Source organism: Setaria viridis, chromosome 4 (genome assembly GCF_005286985.2).
Source record: "Setaria viridis chromosome 4, Setaria_viridis_v4.0, whole genome shotgun sequence".
NCBI classification, from domain to species: domain Eukaryota; kingdom Viridiplantae; phylum Streptophyta; class Magnoliopsida; order Poales; family Poaceae; genus Setaria; species Setaria viridis.
The window spans coordinates 38,402,001-38,420,842 of record NC_048266.2 but is presented as its reverse complement, the minus strand read 5'-3'; the positions used below and the strand labels follow the sequence as shown (position 1 = coordinate 38,420,842).

Below are 18,842 nucleotides of genomic sequence, written 5' to 3'. Positions count from 1 at the left end.
TCATACTTAAAGCTCCAAGATAATACCATTATTGAAGCTGGAGAATAAACTAATTCATTTATGGGTCAATTAAACCGATCCAGTTACTTCATACTTAAAGCTTCAAGATAATGCCATTATTGACGGGGCGTTTGGATGTCAGGGGCTAAACTTTAGCCCTGTCACATCACACGTTTCGGATGCTAATTAGAAGGACTAAATATGAGCTAATTACAAAACTAATAGCAGACCCCTAGGCTAAATCGTGAGATGAATCTATTAAGCCTAATTAATCCATCATTAGCGAATGGTTACTGCAGCACCATATTATCAAATCATAGACTAATTACGCTTAATAGATTCATCTCGCGATTTAGCCTAGGGGTTGTGCAATTAGTTTTATAATTAGATTATGTTTAATACTCCTAATTAGTGTCCAAACATCCGATGTGACAGGTGCTAAAGTTTAGGCCCTCCCTGCCAAACACCCCCTGAAGCTGGAGAGTAAACTAATTCATTTATGGGTCAATTAAACCGATCCAGTTACTTCATGCTTAAAGCTTCAAGATAATGCTATTATTGAAGTTGGAGAATAAACCAATTCATTTATGGGTCAATTAAACCGATCCAGTTACTTCATACTTAAAGCTCCAAGATAATGCCATTATTGAAGTTGGAGAAGCAGTTGTGTCTACAAATATCTTGTTTCTTTTTCTTTATAGAGTGCACATGCAGATGTCATATTCACAAGGATTCCAGTGATAGTGAAGTTACTACTGTGATAGTGAAGTTGTGTATATCAATATCTAAATTTGATTACTCTGAGTTGATGCCTACTGCGCATCAGTGCAAGTAGTTTTCTGTGATAGGGCTTGTGAAAACGAAGTTTTCTTTTGTTCTTTTCATTCCTTCTCCACCTTTTCTATAGAGTACTTATGGGTGTACATGGGATTTCAGTTTCCTCCTGGTGAGTTGTAATCCTTTGCAAACAGATGAGCTGCAATTTTTGAATGCGGGCCTGCTACATTGGTACACATAAAGAGATAATTGATTCCTCATGATTAATGATTTGTTCAGTACCGGGCATTAATGCTTTGTTCAGTACCGTGCATTCAAAAGCTTGCTTTTGGAAATCTTTCTGATAGGTCGGTTCACGGGCTATTTAATTGGCCTGATGGATGATAACATGTTAAACTGGGTAGTTTTTTTTATCTAACTCATAGATTTTTTTATTTCATTTTGGCGATTAACCCAGCTATAAATTTTGCAGCCTTTTATTATCAATTGCACATCTTAACATGCTTGAATTCACAAAAACATTAGCAGAATCTGTTCAAGTTATTTACTGATTCTATTTACTAGCTACTTCCATCTCTTTATATTGCACTAACTTGGTCTGCTTGTTGATGCAGCCTCTGGGGAGGTTCTATCATAAATATATGAACCAAAAAGCATAGGGATAAGTACTCTGATGGAATCGATAATTTGGATTATCCAGGCTGTTCGGCAATGACAGAACTGCATCATGGTTAGCTTCTGCACTTATTAATTTATCCACTAATTAATTTTATCTCTATTCTCTTGTTGTTTATTTTAAATGGTGCACAGTAGAGCTTGGACCCAGCACCTAAAGCCCTGTTATGTGTTCGAAAGCTCTGTCACCATATTTTCTCTTACATTATTAATCTTTTTCTCAAACTGGATCGAATGTCCAAGCCCTACAGACTACGGCTACGTTTGATCCTGTTACTGATGAGTTCATCATTAATACCCCAAATGATGGCGCTATTAAGTGGTGGATTGGCAATGCTGCAGTTCATGGAAAATTTGCTACTGTCTTTGCAAGGTTAATTTTACCCCTTCAAGGAAAAGGAGGGGAACCTGCTGATATGGACATTCATTGTCCCCATACGAGACCTTGAAACTCATGCTGTTCTTCCTGGAGTCGAGATCAATGATTGTGGGCACAAGATAGGCCTAAATGGTGTAGATAATGGCGCACTGAGATTCCGCTCAGTTAGAATACCCAGAGATAATCCTCTGAACCGATTTGGTGATGTATCACGAGATGGAAAATACACAAGTAGTCTCCCCACAATTAACAAAAGATTTGCAGCAACCCTTGGGGAGATTGTTGGTGGGCGAGTAGGTTAGTTAATCTTTCATGATGTGGGATGTGAACGTTGAATTGCTAGCATAGCTAAAAGTGGAATGTGAATGTTGAATTGCTGGCATAGATAGCCTTTAAGGGCGCCGGCTGGATCTGGGAGGAGAGGAGGTGGGGTCCGGAGGGAGGACTTTTGGTTTTCTATGTAGACATCTAATAAGTGGAATAAAAATTTAGTGATGGAAATAAAAAATATCATTAGTTTGAAAAACACAATTGATCTTTTAACGTAGCAACGCACGTGTATTTTGTTCAAGGATTGCGTCCCGTTGCAACGCACGGGCAAATTTGCTAGTAGGTGTAGAAGTGCGGTTATTTCTTTCGACCGTCATGATTGTTTTGCAAAAAAAATCCTCAACTTTTTCGTAATCAACCCACAGTCCTAGAAATAATTCTCGACACTTTTAAAAAAAAATCCCTTTATCCACCCGTGCCCCTCCTCCTCCAGTCTCTCTCTGAGGCCGTGTGCTATCCACTAGTGCTCTCCTCCTCTAGTCCCTTTCCCTGACCTCGTGGTTCACCGCCACCGACCACGCCATCCACCAGCCACCACGACTTCCTTTGATCTTCATAAAAAACAAGCTTCTTAAGTATTTCTTTCAAAGAAGCAAGCAATATGACATTTTATGTGTCTTCCATTGGCAGCACTATGGAAGAATGAAGTATTTGCATCTCCCTCAAGTAACCACAGTTCTCCAGCTCTCTTCTGCCAAATAAGCTCCTCAAATTGGTATATGCCCTCCAATTGCTCTTCTAGGTTGTATCTAGTAGCCTACTCTTCTTCTGTTAACCCCCCATCTTCAGCTTGAGCATCTAACAGTTTTATATCATGCAGTAGTTCTTGCTTTACATCCACATATGTGGTGCGTGCTACCATGGGAGGTTGCGCGTGGGGGAGAAGAGAGGTCGCCACCGGCCCCCTCGCCATCCTCCGTCCGCCCACCGGCCCCTTCTTCCCTCTCTCCACTTTCTCCTCTACCCGCCGGCCCTTCTCCTCCCTTCTCTCCACTTTCTCCTCTACCCGCCGACCCTTCTCCTCCCCTCTCTCCACTTTCTCCTTTACCCGTCGGCCCTTCTCCTTCCCTCTCTCCACTTTCTCCTCCACTCGCTGGGCTGGCCCTTCTCCTCTGGGGTGCAAGGGCGCGGCGGTGGGAGCTCCGAGGGTGCGGCAGCAGGAGCTCCGGTGTGCACAGCGGTCGGAGCTCCAGGGGCTCGGTGGCGGGCAGCCCGCGACGCCGGGAGTGGTGGGCCTCTAGCAGCGGCAGCTCGGTCGGAGCTCCCCGGCACGTCGGGGCAGGATGCGGCGGCAGCGACGGTAGGCGCGAGCAGTAGGCAACGACAACATGCGCGGGCGGCAGGCTGCGGCGGCGACGATGGACGGCGGGCTGCGTCAGTGCCTGCGGGCGGCGGCGTTGGCGGATGGGATTTTTTTCTTTTTCTTTTTATTTTTTGAGATGCTTATGGTTTGCAATCCAATTGTGATAACCAAAGTCATCAATGCCAACCAAAGTCATCAATGCTGACCTTGATCTAATGGATCGCAAAACCGGTGGTGATGACGGTTATAGGGCTGACAGTTGGGCTACCAAAGTCATCAATGCCAACCAAAGTCATCAATACCGATCTTGATCTAACGGATCGCAAAACCGGCAGTGATGATGGTGATAGGGCCGACAGTGATAGCCCAATCTGTAATAGTGTTTTAGGCCATATTATATCGCTGTAATTTTTATGAAATAATTGATGTGATCGCTTAGATTTCAGGCTATATCTATTGGACTTGGTGTTTATTCCCGTTGCAACGCACGGGCATATTTGCTAGTGAAGGCTAATTTGCGAGACGAATCTATTAAGCCTAATTAGTTCATGATTTGACCATGTGATGCTACAGTAAATATGTGCTAATTATGGATTAATTAGGCTTAATAGATTTGTCTCGCGAATTAGCCATGGCTTACAATTAGTTTTATAATTAGTTCATATTTAGTCTTCTAATTGGTATCAAACATCCGATGTGATCCGAACTTAAAAATTAGTCCATGGATCCAAACACCTCCTAAACCAAGAAGCAGCCATACTACACTTGAATCTTGATGACGACACTTAAACTGCTGCGCTGTCAGTGATGACATTGCTGGGTCACTGGGTCAATAATAGATACAAACATAAATGAAGGTTCGCCGCCACCGACCGCCTCGCCATCCACCGGCCGCCACCTTCGCATGTGTGGTGCGTGCTACCATGGGAGGTTGCACGTGGGAGAGAAGAGAGGTCGCCACCGGCCCCCTCGCCATCCTCCGGCCACCCGCCGGCCCCTTCTCCCCTCTCTCCACTTTCTCCTCTACCTACCGACCCTTCTCCTTCCATCTCTCCACTTTCTCCTCCACCCGCTGGGCTGGCCCTTCTCCTCCGGGGTGCAAGGACGCGGCGGCAGGAGGGCCGGAGCTCCGGGGGGCGTGGCGGTCGGAGCTCCAGGGGCTCGGTGGAGGGAGCCCCGCGACGCCGGGAGTGGTGGGCCTCTAGCACCGGGAGCTTGACCGGAGCTCCCCGGCACGTCGGGGCAGGATGCGGCGGCAGCGATGGTAAGCGCGAGCAGTAGGCAGTGCGGGCGGTGGGCCACGGCAGCGACGGTGGACGGCAGGCTGCGTCAGTGCCCGCGGGCGGCGGCGCTGGCGGATGGGATTTTTTTATTTTCTTTTTATTTTTTGAGATGCTTATGGTTTGCAATCCGATTGTGATAACCAAAGTCATCAATGCCGACCTTGATCTAACGGATCGCAAAACCGATGGTGATGACGGTTATAGGGCCGACAGTGATAGCCCAATCTGTAATAGTGTTTTAGACCATATTATATCTCTGTAATTTTTATGAAATAATTGATGTGATCGCTTAGATTTCAGGCTATCTTTATTGGACTTGGTGTTTGTTCCCGTTGCAACGCACGGGCATATTTGCTAGTGAAGGCTAATTTGCGAGATGAATCTATTAAGCCTAATAGTCCATGATTTGACCATGTGATGCTACAGTAAATATGTGCTAATTATGGATTAATTAGGCTTAATAGATTTGTCTCACGAATTAGTCACGGCTTATGCAATTAGTTTTATAATTAGTTCATGTTTAGTCCTTCTAATTGGTATCAAACATCTAATGTGATCCGAACTAAATTAGTCTATGGATCCAAACACCTCCTAAACTAGGAAGCAGCCATACTACACTTTGAATCTTGATGACGACACTTAAACTGCTGCGCTGTCAGTGATGACATTGCTGGGTCCAATAAAAGGTACAAACATAAATGAAGCTAGTTGAGTTGTGATCACCAGTGATCAATACTCCCCTTCACAGTTGGCGATGCAATGGGTACGTACGGCACCAGGAAGCACGGGACCTGCTGGGATTGGGACATATATCTACTACCTACTGAATTCTAGTACCATAGTCCTGTTTGTGAGTCCCACATCTTCAATACTCCATCCGAGGTTTATCTTTATAAGGCGTGATATTAACTGACTCACTCCGACATCATCCATGCAGTTGTCATCTCGAGCATGCATGATATATATAAGCAGGGCCTCACTCCACAGCTAGCTGCACTACACATTGTCTATCTGCAAGCTTATAGGTAGTAGGCACGCACTTCAGCCTCTACCTTCTCTTCTTCTGCCGATCGATCGAGGACAAGTCGCATTCGCCATGTGGAAGCTCAAGGTGAGCGAAGGTGGCGGGCCGTGGCTGCGGTCGTCGAGCGGCTTCCTCGGTAGGCGCGTCTGGGAGTTCGACCCCGACGCCGGCACACCGGAGGAGCGCGCCGAGGTCGACAGGCTGCGCGAGGATTTCACCCGCCACCGCTTCCAACGCAAGGAGTCCCAAGACCTACTGCTCCGCATGCAGGTATATTTTCTTTTAGAAAATGAAAATATATCCGGCCTATGCGATCAACACATAGCCAAATTTTTTATAGAATCTTCAGCTCAGTTGCTGATAAAAAATAAAAAGAGAAAGAGTAGATAAAAGAGAAAATAATAATAACCAAATATTTAATATTGCTTATCCATCCATTCTTAATGAAAAATTTCCACAACCTCCATTGCTCTGCTATCGAATGGACAGTCTCCCTTATATCCTCATACCACGTTAATAAATCGTGATCAATATATATGTTCCCTGAAAGTAACCTTGGAGATCAGAGAAATGAACTAGGCCTAGGCCTGGCCTTTACAGGTCTATATCGACACTCAGTTCTTGCTGAGTTCATATTTCCCATGTTCATCAATCGTCATGCCCCATAAAAATCCTTATCAATGTGCATCATCCATTTATCCAGTATGCAAAACTAAACGGTCTTCTGGGGAATATTCCGTCCGTGAAGCTTGAAAATGGTGCTGAAGTTACAGAAGAAATTCTATTAACTTCATTGAGGCGAGCTTTGAATCAATATTCTACTCTGCAAGCACACGACGGGCACTGGCCCGGTGATTACAGTGGAATTTTGTTCATCATGCCAATATTGGTAAGCATTTTCAACTTCATATTCCCAGTTATGTAATGATCCAGTATTCCAGTGTCTTGATACCCTCATATGTCATCGATCGGAACATGAAAGTTTACGTTTTTGGAATTTGCAATAAATCTTCCCCACAAGTTTATTTTTCAGCTTCCTTTTATGTTGCAGATATTTGCTCTGCATGTTACTAGGTCCGTTAGTATCGTCATATCACCGGAACATCGACGTGAGATATTGCGCTACATATACAACCATCAGGTGAGACATCCTTTCATATATTCTCACCCAAATAAGTATGTTATATGCATTTCGGCTACAGAATGTAAAAAAATTACACAGATTTCATATAGTATTGCAATACCTGCAGAATGAAGATGGCGGTTGGGGCACAATGGTTTTGGGGCGAAGCAGCATGTTTGGGTCATGTTTGAACTATGCTACCTTGAGGCTTCTCGGTGAGGTGGCTGATGGCAATAATGATGCCTTAGCCAAAGCGCGTGCTTGGATTTTATCGCATGGAAGTGCAACTGCGATACCGCAATGGGGAAAGATATGGCTCTCCGTAAGGGCAAAGAATACAAATAAAAGATCTATTAAGTTTATGAAATAATTAGCGAAAGTGAAAGAATTGGAAAACAATAACTATGACAAGATGATAACTTTTCTATAGACACATCACTTAATTCTATTTCGATCTCATTGTACCAACTTCTTCACACCTCTTAATGTTAGGAATAATCTAAAAGTAAAACAACAGAAATTAGTTCTAAGCGTGTACAATGAGATCTACGAATGTTCAAGCCTAATTAGGAAAGCTTCTCATTGGTTGATTCCGACATGCCGTGCTCATAAGAGCAACTCCAGCAGCAACTCCAGCGGAATCCCCGATAGTGATTTTGTAGCCCTTAAAAAAATTAGAGAAAATCCCATTTGGCCTTTGAGGGCTACTGCTGGAGTTGCTCTAAGTAAATATTTTTTTATCACGATTAAATTCATGCTTTAGCTGAGACTAATTTAAGCAAATCTTGTTTATCACAGATAATAGGTGCTTATGATTGGTCAGGAAATAATCCAGTTATTCCTGAATTGTGGTTGGTTCCATATTGTCTTCCAATCCATCCAGGTAAATGTTTCATTTGCACTAACAGTTCAGTTTTTGAATAGATAAAATGTTTCTCATACTATGAAATTGAATATATTAAATTGGCACAATTATTTTCTAACAGTTCCATTATTATTTTTAGAGCCTACAATCAATTCGTAAATAGGTTGAAATGATCCATACAACTTTGTCCTTCGTAGGGAGATTTTGGTGCTTTTGTCGCTTGGTATACATGCCCATGTCATACCTTTATGGGAAGAAATTTGTTGGGCCTATCACTCCAACTATACTGGCATTACGAGAGGAGTTATATAGCATACCATACGACACGATTGATTGGGTCAAGGCTCGACATTCTTGTGCCAAGGTTTGTTACTATCCAAGCTTTTAAACTTTCGGTGGTTAAGATACCCAATTTCTCCTAGATTGGTCAAGTTTCTCTAGTACATTTGGAACTGTATATGCTGATTTCATGCCACTATAGCAATAAAATAACAAATTCTTATCTTCTAAAAGAAGAAACAGTTTTTTAAAAAATAATACTCCTTATTCCTTTTTTAGAGAGAACAATATTTCCTTTACTATGGAGGCAGATTTTTGAATGCTTGATTCACTCTTCTTTTGTTACAGGAAGACCTTCGCTATCCCCGATCACAAGTTCAAAATCTTATTTTTAGTTGTCTCAACAAGTTTGTGGAGCCCATGTTAAATCGCTGGCCAGCTAACAAGCTGCGTGAGCAAGCTTTGGATAACCTCATGGAGCATATCCACTATCAAGATGAAACTACTAAATACATTGGTGCTTCTCCTATTGATAAGGTATTGCATTGTCTGCGTGGAAGCTGCAATATTCCTTGCTTACTATAAACTTTGTATATATCGTGGCAACGAATCACTCACTTCTAGAGAATCAACCTTTAGTACTGGTCAGTAACCCCCTTTAGTACCGGACGCCTGATCAGTATCACTTGTTCGATACTAAATGGCGCCAAAATGCTCGGTACTAAATGCGCCATCACATGTGCATCATCACAAGTCACGTGAATTTCACACGTAATATGCGCATGCGCGGTCCGTGGGATTCGAACCCACGACCTCCAGTCTCGCGCGAACCTTTCTTATCATCTCACCTACACAACACATGTGATTGAGTTAGATATGCTTCCCTTTTGATAACCTGTGGAGAGACCTTTAGTACTGGACAATAACACACCATTTAGTACCGATTGGTGTTATTGACCAGTACTAAATGGTACTCCACGGGTACTGCCGTCCGATACTAACGTCAAGGACGAATGCTCATATTTCTAGTAGTGATTGGCCACTTGTTTTTGTCATTAGGCGTTGAACATGATTTGCTGCTGGGTAGAAAGTCCAAATTCAGACGCATTCAAGCAGCATCTTCCAAGGATTTATGATTACTTGTGGCTTGCAGAAGATGGCATGAAGGCACAGGTAGTGTTTGCAACTTCGTATGGAATTATTGGTCCCGGATGTGTTTGTACGATTTATGATAGCCATTAAACTTATGTGTGAAGGACATTTCCTCATGAATATTGTATTATTATTGAAGCAAAACTGGAGTCAGCAAGGGAAATATGTTATAACCTTAGCTCTCAATAGGTTCCCAGGTTGCTGACACACAAAACAAGAAACATACACACGAACATAGTGGATTGGTGCTGCTGGAATGACTCGCAGCTTTTCTTGTTTTCTTCACTATGTATAGCTGAATAATTGATACAATAAAGGGTGAGAACATTTCCTATTTAATGCAGAAAATAACTAATTCTGAACACATATGATTATTTTCGAACAATCTCCCCCTAATTCATGTGTGCTGATTTAGAGTTGGTGTGGACTATACCAATCCTAGAACAGAGCTCATGGAATTCGACTTGCCCAAGTGACTTCGTTTGAATGTCAGAAAACTAAGAATTCAATGGGCACAGAAAACTCCACTCAGTGTGTCTTTATATGTCTTGCGATACCACTGGAAGATTAAATTGGATTTATAGTTAAATTATTATTTAGCAGATATCATTGCGTTTGAGAGGTGACCTCTTAGAATCTACATTCAAGCCTTGCTGACTGCATGACAATTTAACCTGAATGTGCAAAAAGGAATGATCAAAGATCCACATATCTTCCTTGCAACAGGACAGATAAATAAATGAGACCCTAATTCTGTGATAGCATACCATCATTGTGGTGGTGCTCATGTCATTAATAGCAAAGCCTATTGCATATAGCAACAAGGTCTTTCTTTTTGGAGTCAAAGATTTCTTCAAGACAACTTATAGTTTTTTTTCAAATGGAACAGATAATTTGTTATTGTTCTATTGAAAATAGGTTTACGACGGTTGCCAGAGTTGGGAGACAGCCTTCATCGTTCAAGCATTTTGCTCAACGGATCTTGTTAATGAATATGACCCAACTCTAGCTAGAGCTTACAATTTTCTAAAAAAGTCACAGGTTTGATATTCTAGTCTTATATTATTGTAAATGTTTCAGAACAAATTGACATGCCATTTTTACTTTGCTTGGAGGTTCTTGAGAACCATCCAAATTACCAGAGCTATTATCGTCATAGATCTAAAGGTTCATGGACTCTTTCAACTTTAGACAATGGGTGGTCTGTATCAGATTGTACAGCAGAAGCTCTTAAGGTTAATTTTGTAAGAGTTTAACTAATTTTCATAGAATTTATGATGAAATAGCTTTGGTATTATGGACTCTTCAAATTGTATTTCCTGCAGGCATTACTGTTGTTGTCAAAGACTTCTCTCAACCGTTCTGTTGATCCGATAAAAGAAGAAAGCTTGTATGATGCCATTGATTGCATTATTTCTTTCATGGTATGCTCCACCAAACTAAATCATGTAACATGACCATACTATTGGATCAGCGTTCTTCCATTCTCATGAAAGTTATGCAGCAAGGATATGCTCATGAAACTCTTTTTTTTTATTGGGGGGGATGGTATTGTAGAACAAAGATGGAACCTTCTCTGCATATGAATGTAAGCGAACGTTCTCTTGGTTAGAGGTAAGTATCCTTAAACTGTAATTTCAGGTAATAATCCTTCACTTATAATTTTACTGATTCAACTAATAAGATGAATAAATATGTTTGGTTCTTAATTTTTAGATTCTCAATCCTTCTGAGAGTTTCCTGAACATCATCAACGATTATCCGTAAGAGATCCAAATATCTAGACCCAAAAACAATCATTGCACTTTACTTCAAGAGAACTAACTCACCCCATGTAACGAATTGGTAGATCTGTTGAATGCACATCATCGGTGCTTGAAGTTCTGACATTTTTTAAAGAGCTATATCCACTCTACCGTACCAAAGAGATAGAAAAATGTATTAAGGATTCTGCTAAATTTATTGAGAATAAGCAATGTAAGGATGGTTCATGGTAAGTGGAAAATAGTCAATTTACTGCATGCAAACCATGCTTTACTTCAAATTACGCTAGTTGCAACTCTATATTTATCTGACAGGTATGGCAGTTGGGGTATATGTTTCATTTATGGAACTATGTTTGCGGTAAAAGGACTAGTTGCTGCTGGAAGAACGTATAATACTAGTGCATCCATCAAGAAAGCATGCAAGTTTCTATTGTCAAAGCAACAAATTTCAGGGGGATGGGGAGAAAGCTATCTTTCTAGTGAAACAGAGGTAAAGTTTCTTTCTTATGATCTTATCAACCAAGATGTTCCTTTTGGTTTTGAAAAGGTAATCAGGTTCATCTTGTTCATACACAGAACTATTATGAATATATAATGCAACTGTTAAACATGCCATACCATATACTATATTTTTTTTAGCACCAGCTGCATTTTGCTCCTCCATTATATAACAATATATAATTATATGTTCCACATTTTCACAAATAACTGTTTGTCTCAAACATTAGTATCCATGGTATTATCTTAGACCACTAATTCTATTAAAGCACACTACCAATATATTACACATCTACAATAATTACATGGGGAAAAATTGTTTTGGTGGATAACTTACCGATACCTAAGTTCTTTTGATGCAGAACGTTTGTTTTCTTATTGGTGCTCAATAATGAATGCTTGCTTGCAACCATGCTAGACTATTGATGTTCAGTACACACCTTCAGAATTTCAGCTTGCAGAGCATCAATTTCTTATATTCAAACTAAACGTGTCTAACTTAGATTCTTCTCAGCCACCTTTAGTTTGGTGGTGGGAGTTGTTAATAATATATATAGGCACATACATGTAACCCTATATTCAATGGAGGTGACCTCAGGTTATTATTCTTCCCTCTAATAGATGTCATGCAAAACTTGAGCAGGACTATGTTGATGGAGGTACTTCTCATGCAGTGAACACTGCATGGGCAATGTTAGCTTTGATTTATGCTGGACAGGTTTGTTCATTGTTCCTTGGAGAAACTATTCTCATAAATGTATGCCATTTTTTTAGTCGAGAACAAGTGCATTATGTGACGGAGAAGTTCTGTTTATTCAATATTCTGGTTAGGTTGAGAGAGATCCTTTACCACTATATCGTGCTGCAAAAGAATTGATCAACATGCAGCTAGACACAGGCGAGTTCCCCCAACAGGTAAGTTTTTTCACTTTAATTATCCTAATAGAACTCTGTAGTAGTATAGTTGATGAACTTGGTAGATTTGTCATCAAATATACTGTTATAGAAACCTATAGAAGAGGCCGTTATAAAAAGTTTAGCTTCTAATAATTAATAACAGCTAGTATTACACATGGTATTAAGTAACAAGCAATGAATCGTATGTGTTGACAGTGGCGGACCTGCGCCCCAGGCTGCCCAGGCTGCAGCCCTGGTCCTGTCCAAGAAATCAATGGAGGTTTATAGAAAATTAGACAAATATTCAAGGCAAAAAACACTTGAACTTCTAATAAGCTTGGATCAGCCCGACCAATACTTGGGTCCGCCCCTGTGTATTGATGAATACAACAGTCTATAAACTAGTTATCTGGAAATGGCATTGCTTTGTAGGGCTTGCAACAACATGCTTTGTAGAACAGTCTATATTGTTCTTCTCTTCACATTAAATGTTAATTGACAGTTGGTGATTAAAACCGAACCACTCATCATGCTTTAACCTTCCTTTCGATGCTAGGAACAAGTTGGATGCTTTAACTCCTCCTTTTCCTTCAACTATGGCAACTACCGCAACTTATTTCCTATTTGGGCCCTTGGAGAATTTCGCCGCCGACTACTTGCAAACAAGTGCTGATTTGAGCTTGAAAGAAAAATATTGCTACTGAGAACATATGCTTTTCCCTGAAAGTCAGAAATAATATTTCTTTGCTACGATCATGTAAACCGATTCGATGCATTGGTGAATTAGATGTCAAGGTCGACACTTCGCCCCCAATATATATAGCCATAAAGTATATCATGAAAAAGAATGTTATGCTCTGCTCTAGACCTGAGCAAATTTGGCCTGACGTGCCCGGCCCATGGCCTTTATAGGGCAGGGCGTGGCACGCATTTTCCCTAAAAAAAATCTGGGCGGGCCAAGCCCGACCTGATTATTTTTTGAATTGTTTTCCAACTAAAAAAGAGCGGGCGGCCCGGTCCGGCCCGAAACAGCTGGCCCGAGCTCGAAAGGTGTTAGTGGGTCACGCTTTTTGGGCCCGAATCATTCCGAACTTTTTACCGACCTGGCCCGGCCCGCATTTTGCTCATGTCTACTCTGTGCCATATAGTATTTGTCATGCCCTCCTAGTATTTGTCATGCCCTACTTGATGTGCTAAGTCACCCGTTATCATACATACATCTATGGGCTCACCAGAAGGTTTGGACAGTCCTAAATATAGAGCTGGATACTGAGACACATCTGACATGAAGATCCTGGCGCAAGACGGCGTGGCCTACATGGAAAGACAGGAACTAGTCGAGGATTAGGAAAGTACTCGTTGTAATAGGAGTAGAATTCATCTAGTCGTATCCGACTAGTATTCTTGTAACCAACCGACTTGTAACCCTGCCCCCGGCAATATAAGGCGAGGCAGGGACTCCTCCAAAACAATTTAATCCAACAAACACACAGGACGTAGGATATTACGTAATCCAACGGCCCGAACCTGTCTAAATCGTGTGTCTGCGTTTACCTTTGAGTTCCTGATCTCGACGAGCCCCACCAACCAAAACACTACCTCAAGCACCCCCTCGGTAGGTTGCCGGGTCTAAACACCAACACCCATACAAAAGAACACAGATTTTGTGAATTTGTTATTTAGTGGCATGGAAAAATTTTCACCAAAATGTTTAAGTGTCCGTATACTAACTAAATTATCCAAATAAATGACACTAAGGCATAACAATGATATTGATATGTCATATGATACACCAAAATAGATGAACGAAGATCCATGATTCGTCGTCAACACTTAACATAAAAAGGAGCAAAAAGGACACATCTGAAACTATATGAGCATTTAGACTGTAGAAAAGCTCACGAACGAACTATGAAACCACTACCTTACAAGAATTCATGTTCCTCATCACTAGCAAGGGAGATCTGCATAGCCTTTCAAGTGTTCAGTAACTTGTTCGGTTGCACCAAGCATTGACCTATAGTCGCTATAGAAGACTCATCACTTGAGATAATAACCAAACACAAAGAAGCAACAAGGCCGCACACGAAAACAATACCAATACAAGTACCCATTATTTGCTGGTAATACCTAAACATGCATCTCCATTTGGGACACGAGATTACACGTGGCTGGAGCAACACACGAAAATTCCGAGATTTGCTGGGGACGTGGCTCATATATAGGAACTATGGTTTTGAGGTGATGCCAATCATAAACAGCAACCCAGGCATAACACACTACTGGAGAAAACGCTCTAGTACCGGTTGGGAACCCTCCATCTAGTAGCAATTTGATACTAGAGGGGATCCTTTAGTACCGGTTGAAATAACTGGTACTAAAGGGTATTAAAAAATTTTAAAAAATAATCAAAATCCCTGCCAGCCCCGTCTCCCCCCGCCCCGCCGCCGCCGTCCCGCCTCCACCCCGCCTCCGCCTCCTCCTCCTCCTCCTCCACCCCCTCCGCCAGCCTCCTGTGCCCCCTCCTGCGCCTCCTCCGCCGGCCTCCTTCGCCCCTCCTCCACCTTCGCCGGCCTCCTCTGCGCTTCCTTCGCCCCTCCTCCGCCTCCCGCCACATCCACCAGCCCTGCCGCCACCCGCCGCGCCCTCCCGCCACCGCAGCCACCAGTGCCGCCGCCACTCCTCGCCGGGGAGAGCAGAGGGCAGAGGAGAGGGAGAGCGCCGGGGAGAGGAGCGTTGGGCCATTCGAGAGGGAGAGGAGCAGGAGAGCGTCTAAGGAGCAGGAGAGCGCCTGGGGAATGTATAAGGCCGGTTGGCACGGGGGGTGGGGGGTGGTGGCAGACGGGAGGCATTTAGTACCAGGTGGAGCTCTCACCCGGTACTAATGCCTCTTAGGGCCTTTAGTATCGGGTGGGGGCTCCATCCGGTACTAAATGGGGACCTTTAGTACCGGGTGGAAAAAGGGGGGGTCACGGGGTCCTTATCGGGGACTAATTTGAACTGATACTGAGGCTGTGGATGAGAGGTCATTTTTATAGTAGTGACACTAGAAAAGAAAGTGCACCTAAACAAGCAGCTTATATTTACAATTTACTGCACGCCTAAACAATCAGATTATATTTTTACTGAATCAAAGCGGATTGTCAGGAGCTCCAAATCATGGCTGAGCGGGAACATCTATCATCTGTACCCACGGCATTGAGCTGGAGCCTAGAGTGAATGATACCATCACTCTCGAAGATGACAGAAGCGGTACCGTATTCCCATTTGCGGGGCTCCTATCTGTCTTCTGTAGGAAGACGGATAGGATTAGGATTATTAAAGCCCATACAAGGTCTAGTTAACGCTAACCCACGGCCAGCAGCGTAGGAGTGCATGCCGGCAGCTTAATGGAGCAATATAATAATATTCAACATTTTTCTGATCCGATTCAACAATAGTTGAGATGTAACTCAACATTTTATTTTAACATTTTCTCCAACATTTTTCTGATCTGATTCAAAATAGTTGGTAAACTGATTCAACATTTTTCTGACTGATTCAATGATAGTTGAAATCTAACTCAACATTTAATGTAAACTGCTTTAACATTTTTATTTAATACAACATTACATATAAATTGATTCAACATTTTTTATGTTGAAATAAAAAATGTTGAAATAATATACAAAATTTTTGAAATAGGGCATTTTGAATGTTGATTTAAAAAACAAATATATCAACAATTTATAAAAAAATATTGTATAAAAATATGTACCAACATTTTTCTTTAACCTTTTGACACTCATCAATATTATTGCTCACCAATTTTTTACACGCACCAACTTTTTTTGCATCCACCAATAATTTTTCGCTCAATATTTTTTGACGTTCACCAACTTTTTTTACTAAAAAAATGTTGAAATAGTTCATCTAAAATGTTTATTTTTAAAAATATAACAAAACATTGGATCTTATTTTGTAGTATTAATTTCAATAAATATTATGATTCAATCGGAATTCAAAATGTATTTACGATTTGGGTGAAAAATAAGATTAAAGTTTTGAATCTAAAAGGAATATCACTCATCCACCACCATGCAACAGCAACAAAGCATGCATGCGGGCACCCACCCATGCATCACCACTTATCCACAACTCCATCAAAACGCTCGTGTATTAGCGCCTGCTCCAATCTAGTTCGCTTATTGTACTGCGTACGAATCTTAAATAGTGGAAGACAAGTTAAATAATTTCTTTCGGGAGATGAATAGGAATCCCGCCCATTTGCTCCCCATACTTGCGCCATCAGAAGGATCACGGCCCGGCGGAAGCATGGATTTTAGGCCAAAAGCTCATCATTTTCAGCGAGCTGAATATCTATATCAATGTTGTATCCTCTACATTTTTCGTATGACACATCATCCCTTTGAATCCACGTGTCGTGCTGGGGGCATGCATGTGCCACGTGTCGTGTGCTCGAGGAAGGCGGAGACGAAAGGGGATGCATGACCTGATGAGCTCAAATGCCGGTTATCGATCAAGTGTGAACAAGAGCTTTGTCGCCGCGGCGGCGGCGGTGCACGAACGCTGACCGTGTTACGTGCTCCACGCCTTCCAATCCTCCGACGCGATCAGATCTCTCCCATCGTTGGCGTTCATACGGCGGTCGAGCTAATAGGGACGTGCGCCGTGTTCGTCACACGACAAGACGGACGACGGTGGCAAGCTCAAGCTGGAACTCGCACACAAGCGTAAGCTGGTGATGAGGACGCGCAGTATGTCATGGGTTTTGGCCGTGCTCAGTATGATTCTTTGTGTACGAACACTGAACACCCCTAATCTTCCCAATCCCTCTGACGCAATGGTCTCCTCCGTGCATGTCACCGCTCACCGAATCCCCCATGTTTGTAGCGCTTGTGCCTTGCCCCTCTCTTCGCGATCACCGACAGCACAGGCTGATGGCTGGTGCCAGTCGTCCTGATCATTAGCAGGGCGCCGGCCAGTTCTTATCAGAAGAGCTAGCTGGCTCACCAACATCATGTCATGTCATATGCTGCATCAACTATTTTGATTGGTATTTCTGGCGACAAAATGGATAAATGCATGCAGTTTTCAGTTTTTCACGGGCTCCATGGCTGCTGGTGAGAGAAGGTAAGTGAACTGAGGCTTTATACAGAGGGGAAAAAAGAGTGAATCCCATCAAAAGCATGCAATGGTCTCTCCCTGCAAGCAAGCATTCCTCTTGCTCCTGTTCTTTTGCTACCTCCCTGCTAGCACCTAGCTAGCCTACGGATTTACTTCTTTCAGCTTTTTCTCGTATGAAGGTCTTTTGGAATAACTTGCGACCAGGATCATCGAATCGGGTCATTGTTGTGGGAGACAAGCAATGCCAACCTAGGAAATACTTTGTTTTCCCTAATGAGTAGCCCGCAAGCTGCAAATTATATTTTGCAATGGCTTTCAGCAGCTTTGATCATGTAGTTCAGGACCAGCCTACAAATTGCTGGTTGCTCTCAAGAACAGAATCAGCTGATTAGTGCTCCATATGGACCATGATGTGGAATAATGTGCATGCATATGCATGCTTATCGTTCATACTAGTTTTTTTTTTAAAAAAGTAAAGGGCAGGAGTACTGCCTTATCATATAAGGAGAGGAGAAAGGATCAGTTTACAATGCTTAGATTACATGATATGCAAGAAAATTCAGCACACATTTCACATATAAGTACATTTGTCAAACTACTCGATTCTCGGGGCTCCACAAGCCGTCTGTCGTAAACGGATTTCTTCTTTGATGAGGAAGAACACCTGCAACGCCGAGCACTGAGAACCTTCAAAAATCCTCCGGTTGCGTTCTTTCCGTACGTTCCATGCCGTGTATACGAGTATTGCCGCTGTAGCTCGTCTCTTGTCCTTGGTGACCGCTCTGATGGAGGAGCACCACCACTCCTGAATTTCAGAATCAGTTGCCGGCATTGTCACCAATTCGGTCGCCCAGGTGGTAATCTTTTGCCATACCTGCCTAGAGAATGGGCACTTGATGCATAGGTGGGTTGCCGTTTCAGGATCATTACGGCACAGTGGACACAAAGGATTGCACGGCCAGTTCCTCGCCTGAAGCCTGTCAGCAGTCAGCAATCGTTTTTGGATGAGCAGCCACGCAAAGAAACGGTGCTTGCCCTCAGTCTGCGCCTTCCAGATGGCTTGCGGTTGAAACTCACAATAAGAACCTCTAAACTGAATTAGATAAGTACTCTTAGCAGTGTATTGTCCATCAGCAGACCATTTCCATATGATTTTATCTGGCAGCTCAGTGAGTGTTTTATCTTGAACTAGATCCCACAGCACAACATATTCAGACATTTCAGTGACAGTTTCCATCCTCCAAAGTCCCCTCGTCCAACTGTGGCCATTGAGTTCCTCTTTGACTGTCCTATGTTTAGGCAGTGGCTGATCATACAACCATGAGGCCATGACAGTCTGTCATGAGAGAGTCATAATCAGGAAT

At 42.5% G+C, this 18,842-nt stretch overlaps 1 protein-coding gene across 2 annotated transcripts; it reads left to right on the top strand.

Moving 5' to 3' along the window:
• Nucleotides 1-5,663: 5,663 nt before the first annotated feature.
• Nucleotides 5,664-13,863, top strand: LOC117851924 (achilleol B synthase). 2 transcript variants are annotated; one of them, XM_072293350.1, is made up of 18 exons: nucleotides 5,664-6,041; nucleotides 6,475-6,660; nucleotides 6,823-6,912; nucleotides 7,022-7,216; nucleotides 7,693-7,777; nucleotides 7,957-8,123; nucleotides 8,387-8,575; nucleotides 9,098-9,211; nucleotides 10,109-10,231; nucleotides 10,306-10,425; nucleotides 10,516-10,614; nucleotides 10,748-10,804; nucleotides 10,907-10,953; nucleotides 11,040-11,183; nucleotides 11,269-11,446; nucleotides 12,098-12,172; nucleotides 12,286-12,369; nucleotides 12,568-12,868. In XM_072293350.1, the coding sequence occupies exons 1-18, from the start codon at nucleotides 5,844-5,846 to the stop codon at nucleotides 12,637-12,639; spliced, it is 2,223 nt and encodes a 740-aa protein (XP_072149451.1). In that variant the 5' UTR covers nucleotides 5,664-5,843; the 3' UTR covers nucleotides 12,640-12,868. The 2 variants fall into 2 exon arrangements, with proteins under 2 accessions (XP_072149451.1, XP_034589725.1); XM_034733834.1 differs by lacking the exon at nucleotides 12,568-12,868 and adding an exon at nucleotides 12,908-13,863 and having other exon boundaries at nucleotides 5,665-6,041.
• Nucleotides 13,864-18,842: the final 4,979 nt, after the last annotated feature.

What these genes read in the sequence shown, in the direction of transcription:
- LOC117851924 (XM_034733834.1), top strand. Translation starts at nt 5,844, where the DNA reads ATGTGGAAGCTCAAGGTGAGCGAAGGTGGCGGGCCGTGGCTGCGGTCG. An exon ending in CTCGACATTCTTGTGCCAAG is followed by an intron (nt 8,124 to 8,386) that starts GTTTGTTACTAT and finishes CTTTTGTTACAG; the next exon opens with GAAGACCTTCGCTATCCCCG. An exon ending in CAGGCGAGTTCCCCCAACAG is followed by an intron (nt 12,370 to 12,907) that starts GTAAGTTTTTTC and finishes TTTCGATGCTAG; the next exon opens with GAACAAGTTGGATGCTTTAA.